At 37.5% G+C, this 9,317-nt stretch overlaps 1 protein-coding gene across 1 annotated transcript; it reads left to right on the forward strand.

Moving 5' to 3' along the window:
* Positions 1-309: 309 nt before the first annotated feature.
* On the forward strand, positions 310-7,204 carry LOC149565470 (monocopper oxidase-like protein SKU5). Its single transcript, XM_089819009.1, has 9 exons — positions 310-819; positions 4,285-4,394; positions 4,487-4,757; positions 4,863-4,998; positions 5,098-5,464; positions 5,579-5,944; positions 6,023-6,101; positions 6,271-6,470; positions 6,680-7,204. The coding sequence occupies exons 1-9, from the start codon at positions 676-678 to the stop codon at positions 6,786-6,788; spliced, it is 1,782 nt and encodes a 593-aa protein (XP_089675135.1). The 5' UTR covers positions 310-675; the 3' UTR covers positions 6,789-7,204.
* The last annotated feature ends 2,113 nt before the right edge of the window (positions 7,205-9,317 follow it).

The raw sequence follows: 9,317 nt of genomic DNA on the forward strand, positions 1-9,317 counted from the left end.
CGTGCAGTTTGGGCGGGTCCCACAGGGGCTTAAAAAGAGCGGCGGGTCCCACGCTAGCCGCGACATGTGGTGCGCACTTTAACGATGTTTTTCACACGTATTATACGCGACTTACCAAATCCTTATCCCTCTTTTATTATTTTCCCTTACTATTATTATAATAATAGTAATAAACATAAAATTAAAGAGAACAGGCTGGCACTGGGCCCCACACGGACAGAAGCCACGGTCACATGACGAGGCTCCAACGGTAACTTTCAGTCAACCCCGCCGACCGTTAAGATCCTCTGGCAGGCGACTGCGGCGGGGAAATGCGTGGCTCCCGAGAAGGGGGTCCATGTGACCGGGGGCTTAATGTCAGTTTGTGAGACCTGGAACAACTCAGCAGGAATGGAGGGGAATTAAAAAAGGGAAAATGGGGGCATGCAATTGAAGGCACCCATCTATCTAAATAAAGCTGTTTTTTCTCGTTGGGAGCTCATTTTCATTATGTAAGTAGGCGGCCTTTTTACAGCTCGACGCGGTGTTTTCGCCATTGAAATGTAGTGTGGTAGTTATCTATTTTGGTTGTTTTGGTTCATTGGCTCGTCGCGGGTTCGAATCCCCGGAGCTAGCTAGCTGCTTCAGAGGTGGTTTTGCAGTTTTGGGGTGGTGGGCTTCCGAGAGGAGGCATTGATGGAGGAGTGCGGGAGACTGCTGCTGCTGCTTGTGGCTGGCGTTTTGCTTGTGCTGCAGCCTGCATTGTCTGCAGATCCAGTGCAGTATATAAGCTGGAATGTGTCATACATTGAAGCTTCTCCTCTTGGAGTTAAACAACAGGTAAAATCGTTTCCTGCATTGCAGATCAAGTGCCATTGGATTTCTTGTTATTTGGCTATCTCGTATTCAATTGCAGTCCCTTCAGCTGTGTGTTAGAGGCTTCCTCATAGTGTATCTGCACTTTATTGTGAAGTTTTCTGAGTTGTCAAGGCATTCCCAATCTGATTTCCCCTTACGGATGTTAGTTCCCTACTATTTGGAACATCCCCTAATTGCTGTCCCCGTGTAGAGTCATGTCCCATGTTGTTGGAACTATGGTCCCGAGATTTATACTGGCGTATGTTCATTTTCTGTGGTCCTGTATTGGGAATGCATTTGTAGGTCAAGGTTCCTTTGAAGATTTCAGTTCATTGGTTGCAGTTGTGGATAATCCGTTATGCGTTGGTTGTAAGGTCACATCAGGCTTGTTCGGATTTTAATGATTGATGTTTGGTCAGGAGTCTGTCTTTGGTTCTCGCTTGTTTTGGACTAGGCTATGTGATGATGTGTTGGTAACTCCCTTGAAGTAGTGACCCAGACAGAGATCTGGGATTTGGTACAGTAGCTTTCAGTTTCCTGGCATCGTGTGTGCTTTCATGCTATTCACCAACGAAACATCATTTGTATTCTCTTCATTGCATCACTGATGCTGAAACATCAGTCTCATGAGATTAGGCCTCTCTTCTAAATGGTTTTCTAAGCTTGATGCTAAATGTTTAGCCTGGCCTTCTCGTTTAAAACAGGATATAATGCACTTGAGAAGGATCTTCTAAAGCTCAATGATCCATCTAGAGCTCATTTTAACTTCTAGAAACTAGAAATGCAAGGCCGGCATTTGGTCTCCAATGCCTAAAATCTGAACTGCATTGTTTTTTAACAGCATAATGAATAACCTCCATTATAATAATTAGGGTTTAAGTCATGCCATGCTGTTGGTTTCTTTGGCAAAGCAAGTCTCCATTGGACAGTCCATGTTTAGCTGTTTTAATATAAAACTCGGAGGTGGCTTCTCAGGCAAAGATTTGGTGCTATTTAACATTGTTTTTCATGGCGGCCATCCTTTCCCCCATACCATTTCTCTATCAGCTGTTGTTCTTAAGAATTTGGGTTTTGTTCTTGGCATCCTCTTTGTTGTGATCCGGTGTTTATCTTTCACTCCCAAAAGTTGAGTGGGTGCATTATAGATTCGACCTTTTCCTACCTTCATAGCAATTAGTGTTTACCTAATTTGCCCCAAAAAAATAATGGTTTGATGTGTCAATGAGTCTCTTCCATCCTCCAAAATCATATAAAGCTACTTCGATCTTAACTAGAACCATTTTTTCTTGCAGTTTGTCTAGCCTGTCCACTCAATGTTTTTCAAATAAATGCATTTCTAGGGCTTTTTTTGGACTATTACTTAAGTTCAAGTGATGAGGTTCATTTGAAGCTGATGCATAGTTTAAAAACATAGAGTTATACTAGTTTTTAAGATGAAAACCTCGGTCACTCTTTCAGTGTAGTACTTGAGGCAGACGGCTCTCATTTTAAATAATGTGTTTCATCAATATCAACCATAGGAGTTTTGCAGTACAATCTGATGAGATTGATGAGGGTCATTAGATGTCTTACTGATTTCTGCATGCAAAGTTTTGCTTAAAAATATGACATGAAAGATAGTTGACACCTTTTTTTGGTTGGCCTTCAACAGAAATCGAGATGTGTGAATTTTAGTGGCTGCATAAATTTTATTGACCAATTTACTGATTTATATTAATTTGATTTTTGCAAGAATTTTTTGTTAAGAAATTTGGTGAAATATTTTGCACATTTTATAGATGTTCAAACAAAAAGTTCTACCAAGCATCTCTTATTGACATGTACATTCCTCTTCCACCGAGAATTGTTTTGTTCTGGTAACCACAGCAGCGATGTATGGCATACTTTGATGCACAAGGTAAGCCATTATAAATCCTTGGGCAATGCATAGCAGTGGTAAGCCACTATAATCCCTGGGCAATGCGTAGCAACTCCTTTCCATGCACTGCAGTTATATAGATTTCAGAATTGAGACATGCAAGATGCTAGTCAAAGTAAACTGTTCGGCACTACTCCCAGGGGCATGCCTTTTCCATTTAGTGTTGAGTTACCACAACTACAGTATTTCAAATTGAATCTAATTATTCTATTTAATATTTATTTTAGAGGCACTGAGCATTATTTTGGCTTACCTGTGATCTATCTGCTTACACATCACTAGTTAGATAATACGATTTATTTACGAGATTAAATAGTTAAATAAAATGGTGTACAGTACGCAATACTGAATCATGCCACACCTTAAGAGTAAATTAGTATCTTCAGGCTTAGAAAGTGTTTTCTAGGAGAAACCCAGTTTTAAGTGGTAAACTACAAGAATGCAATTTGTGCTTAACAATCATTGCTGAGACTGTTGAAGAGTATTATTTTTGTTTAGAATGCTTGTTGATGCTTGAGAAAGAAATAAATGTCATCTCTCTTGCTAATTAAGTAGGCTGGCTTTCAACAACTATTAGTTCTTGTATGTAGAAACTAAACTCGGCGATGGATGAGCAGATATGTAAGTTCCATGCAAAAAAATGATGCATTCTTTCTAATTTGCGGGGCAATACTTCTGTCAACCCGGTCTCAACATGTTCCGTACAGTTTTGGTTTTGTTTATCACATTACTCGTTCGCTGGTTTGCTATGCTTGTATTTCCAGAGCTTAAAAAAGTGTTTGGGTTGAAACTTCCAAATCCTGTTATCTTGGTATCTATGATGCAATGAAGTGTATGAAGCATTTCTAATATAAAAGTCTCTGGACAATCAAAAATCGAATGTAGTGTATATTAACACAATTTCCAGATTTTGTGACCACTTTACTCTTTTATCTAATCATAAGCTGTTGAGGAAATAGGTGGAAGCTTTGAGGTATCTTTCTTCTGAATGAAGGATAATCTATTCTTTGTAAGTCCCTAGTCTTGAATGATAAGGCATCATCTATATCATTGAACCCTAAATGTTGTTTTTACCCAGACCAACTGGAATTAAGCATCTTTCAAGTATTGTCCAGCTGCAAATTAGATTAGGCAAACATGATCATCCTATGATCTATTTGAAGTTGTGTTTAAGCAGTTCTCAAGTTTTACCCAGCTATAAATTGGATTACATAAACATGATTAGCTCACAGTCTTTCTAAAGGTGTACAATATATCCTTTGAAAGAGAATAGACATTGCTTTTGATCTCATATTAGCTTTTGGAACAAAATGATGCAATGCCATTTCATTCCAAAATCATTCTTTATATTTCTAATTGTAGTGTGTCAATATGCATGTAAAAGCACTGTTCTTAACAAGGCATTCCTGCAGGGTCTTATTATGTGTATCACATAAATCTATACGTTGTGCAGTTCTATTTGAGTCTGCAGTCAAATTTACATTATCAAGAAATACTTCAGTCATTATTAACATCTCATATATTTGCAGGTGATTGCCATCAATGGACAATTTCCTGGGCCCATTGTTAATGTGACCACTAATTGGCATGCTGTGGTGAATGTCATGAACAATTTGGATGAGCCACTACTCATCACCTGGTAAGAGGAGAGGCTTGGCTTACTGGAAATTTATTGCACATGATATAGATTCATTTGAGAGATGAGAACAATTTTTTGGGGTGACTGTACAGGAATGGTATTCAGCAGCGGAGAAATTCTTGGCAAGATGGTGTATCTGGGACCAATTGTCCCATTCCTGTAGGATGGAACTGGACATATGACTTTCAGGTCAAGGATCAGATTGGTAGCTTTTTTTATTTTCCTTCACTTAGTTTTCAGAGGGCAGCTGGAGGGTATGGAGGATTCATTGTGAACCCCAGAGCAGTGATTCCTGTTCCCTTTGGAACTCCAGATGGAGACTTTACTGTGTTAATTAGTGACTGGTACACCAGGAGTCACAAGGTGAGTGGCTTCTCTGCTCTGTCTCCTATTTTTCTATTTATTGGTATTTTGTTTATGGTCAAAGTTGAAAGATTGAACATTGCTTTATTCTCTTATATTCTTTAGGATCTGCGGAAAGCCCTTGACGATGGCAAGGACCTTGGAATGCCCAATGGTGTGATCTTTAATGGAAAGGGCCCTTACCGATACAATAATTCAGTCCCTGCGGGTATTGAGCATGAGACATTCAATGTGGAGCCTGGTAAGTTGTATACTAGACACAATTTCTATATTTCATCTGCAATATGTAAGTGAACTTCAGGTTGTAAAGATTGATGGAGTAATATTTGCTTGGAAACAGGGAAAACCTATCGCTTCAGGATACATAATGTTGGCATTGCAACCTCACTCAATGTTAGAATTCAGAATCACAATATGCTGCTTGTGGAGACAGAAGGATCTTATACAGTACAGCAAAATTACACAAACTTGGATATACACGTTGGCCAGTCATACTCGTTTTTGGTAACAATGGACCAAAATGCAAGCAGTGATTACTATATGGTAGCAAGTGCTCGCTTTGTTAATACCACCATTTGGGCCAATGTAACTGGTGTTGCGATTCTGCACTATTCCAACTCGAAGGGTAAAGCAGTTGGATCTCTTCCTGATGCTCCAAATGATTTCTATGATAAGTACTTCTCAATGAACCAAGCAAGATCTGTCAGGTAGTTTTCTATTTAGCTTGTTCAAGATTAACACTTTTTTCTTTTAAAATCTAAAGCAAAAGGATATGTTTGGTGATGCTTGTCAACAATGTACCATGTCATGTGTTTAAACAGGTGGAATGTATCTGCTGGAGCTGCTAGGCCTAATCCACAAGGTTCTTTCAAATATGGACAAATAAATGTCACTCAGGTCTATGTGTTAAAGAACAAACCACCTGAAATGATCAATGGGAAACGGCGATGCACTTTGAATGGGATTTCTTACCATGCTCCTGCAACTCCTCTCAAACTTGCTGATCGCTTCAATCTAACTGGAGTCTACAAGCTTGATTTTCCAGAGAGACCGATGAACCGACCCCCAAAGATTGACACATCTGTAATAAATGGCACCTTTAGAGGATTCATGGAAATTATATTCCAGAATAATGACACCTCAGTTCAGAACTATCATATGGATGGCTATGCCTTCTTTGTTGTCGGGTAAATTTTAACCTCATTTTTAAGTCACTTAAAAGGCACAGCAATTTTTTACCCGATCTAACAAAATGCTTGATGCAGGATGGATTATGGAGAGTGGACTGAGAACAGCAGAGGAACTTACAATAAATGGGATGGAGTTGCTCGTTCCACAACACAGGTAAGTAGAAAATTCTTGTGCTGTATCTAACGTTGAAAAGAAGGGACCAATCTCATCTTTCTTGGTTATTTAAAGTGCAGGGATCTGAATGGAGCTTATTCTGATGGAAAAAAAGTAGTTGTTTGCTATCCTTTTATGGACTGACTCATGTCAAATGTGGGCTTAACAGGTTTTTCCCAATGCCTGGACAGCAATTTTAGTCTCTTTGGATAATGTGGGAATGTGGAATATCCGCGTTGAAAATCTGGATAGCTGGTATCTGGGTCAAGAAGTATATGTAAGGATAGTGAATCCAGAGATTACAAACAAAACCGAGGTACCCCTGCCTGATAATGCTCTGTACTGTGGTGCCCTCTCACATTTGCAGAAGTGAGTATTCTCCTTGTAAATTGCGGGTGTCATGTCCGTTCCTATCTCAAATATCCTTTTTGTTTTGTTTCATACACCATGTTTGTTATGATACCACAACATTTCCACTGGGGTTAGAAGCATCACTGAGGTGGGTTGGGCTTTGACCCTAGGTCTCTTACAAGTGACCCATTGGACTAATATATATTAACATTTGTGGAAATGTGCAGGCCGCAGAAGCATGTAGAAAATGCTACATCTGGAACATCATCTGTCAACGCTGGCGCAACTATGATTCTTAGTGGATTTTTGACTTATCTTGCCGTGCTTTTAGGCTGAAAATTTCATTATCGGTGGAGATCCCTGACTAATCTAGAAGAATTGGGGAATTTGTTGAATATTCAAGATTTGTTGCAAGACTATTGGCTTTTGTGACCCATGTAAGGAGGCAGCAAGTTGATGCGGTTATTGCAATTGAGTTTGCTTGTGATCACCTCTTGAAGTGATTTTTTGGGTCATGAGAAATAAGCCATGGTCGTGAATTTTTTTTCATGATTTGCAGCTACATTTCTGAAAAATTCGTGTGTGATAGATCCATTACTTGGGAACCTGGCGTCTAGGTTTGAATTGTAAGTCTCAAATATTTGTAGTTATATGGTCTACAAAAGAGTCCTAGGCATTTGTTGTATTCACAAATTTTTAAGGATTTTTTTGCTATTGTTTTCTTGGTAATTCAGAGATTTTTTGGGATTTCAGAGACGATTGTTTCCTATCAAAACATCTAAATTGCTCAATTCTCATTAAAGAAGTTTATTTATGTACAACCACAAATCTGTTTTTGACAAATTAGTGTCTCAGTACATGTTTATATCCATTTCAAATTACACAGGCAACCTACTTGAATGTAAACAAAATTCTGTCAATACTTTTGGGCAGGTTTATTTGATATTTCTTGACTTCAAATAAACAATATTGGACCAGGCATTACAAATTGAATGTGAGGATGAAAAAATTAAGCATTGGTTTATGCTGCTCAGTGGATATATATACTGTTCTGGTTGTACATACTACAAACTACGAAGTATTAAAGAAATAGAATTAGGAGTTTGGCGGTTTTGTAAGATGAACTTGAAGTTTGATGAAGCTCAAAAAACTGACGGATTGCTTGAACCCTAAATCATTCCAGCTTATGGGTGAAACATATAAAAAATAAAATTAGTGCTATTGCTTAAACCCCAAGAAGTTCCAGTCCAGGAGTGAAACACATTGTTGAAACCCCAAGTCATTCCAGTCCATTGTGTAAAACACGTTTAAAAAAAGAAAAACAGACTGTTATTGCGTAAACCCCAAGTAGTTCCAGTCCATGTGTGAAACTGGCGGATTGCTTGAACCCTAAATCATTCGAGCTTATGGGTGAAACATATAAAAAACAAAATAAAATTAGTGCTATTGCTTAAACCCCAAGAAGTTCCCAGTCCAGGAGTGAAAAACACATTGTTGAAACACAAAGTCATTCCAGTCCATGTGTAAAACACATTTAAAAAAAGAAAAACAGACTGTTGTTGCGTAAACCCCAGGTGGTTACAGTCCATGTGAAACTTATTTTTGTCTGTTGTGATTGATTGTAATGATAATCTTAGCATAAGGATAAGAAGCATCAAATATGTGCACAGGTCACATGGGTGATGTTTCAGCGCATATAAAAAAATTAATATGACCTTGGCACATATAGGTAGATGACAGGGTGGATCATTTATATCCCCCAATTACTTGAAGACTAAGAATTGCTGATATACAGAAAATTAATTGTTATTTCGTCATTTTCAGAAAAACAACATAAAACTGATGGCTGGGTTTGGAGTGCATGTCAACCAAATTATGGGAACCCTCCTAAGCGTGGTTTTATGAATTTTGTTAAAGGTATAATTTATGATGAATTTCTCTCCGAAGTATTCTGTTCACAAAAATGGTGGGGGAAATAAGATTAGTTCTGAGTCAATTGAGCAGGGCTGGGTCAGAAACACAACCATAAGTATAAAGAATCCACAAATAACACAAACACAAATAGAAACTGGTCTCAGAGAAAAAATTAATGAGCATAAAAGATAATTTGAATATTTTAAATCAGAAACACAACCTTAAGTAGAAAGAAAACACAAATAGAAACTGGCCTCATAAAAAAATTAACAAGCATAAAAGATAATTTGAATATTTTTAATAACACAAATAGAAACTGGTCTCATAAAAAAATTAATTAAGCATAAAAGGATAATTTGATTAGTTTTTATAACAACGGAGCTATGAAAATAATTTTTTCTTTCTTAAATAATGTAGTTATAGTTTTAAAATTAGTAGTTGCATGCTTTTTGTGCTTACATTGATGAGCCAATAGGTATCATAGTTGCAAAGATCAATACAGAAAAGGTTAGAGGTAATATAGGAACTCCAATGTATTTCCACCTCGATATGAGATTCATTGTGGGGAAATCAAACTCTTCAAACTACCAAGATAGATAACATTGCGTTAACAATCTCTTCATTAAAGATATTGTCATCATACAATCATATTAAATACATATTAATGTAGCAATTAAAGAGTGAAATGTAGTGGTACCTATTGCAATCTAGTTATAGGAATGATCCCAAAATCCCAAAGGATCCTATTATGGGATGATAATCAGTAGTCAACTAAAATTGAACTTTTATTAGTAAAGAAGAAGAGATGATCAGCTAAAGCCACCTTCAAAGTTATTAAATTGTATATTAACATTAGGAATTACATTGCAAGAGCATAAACTAATCTCAAAATTAAACCTTTTAGAGGTATAACATTGTTATACGACAAAATATAGGAATATCAGAATAGAA

Source organism: Cupressus sempervirens, chromosome 3 (assembly GCF_028749045.1).
Source record: "Cupressus sempervirens isolate cs-2001-9-10 chromosome 3, ASM2874904v1, whole genome shotgun sequence".
Classification (NCBI taxonomy): domain Eukaryota; kingdom Viridiplantae; phylum Streptophyta; class Pinopsida; order Cupressales; family Cupressaceae; genus Cupressus; species Cupressus sempervirens.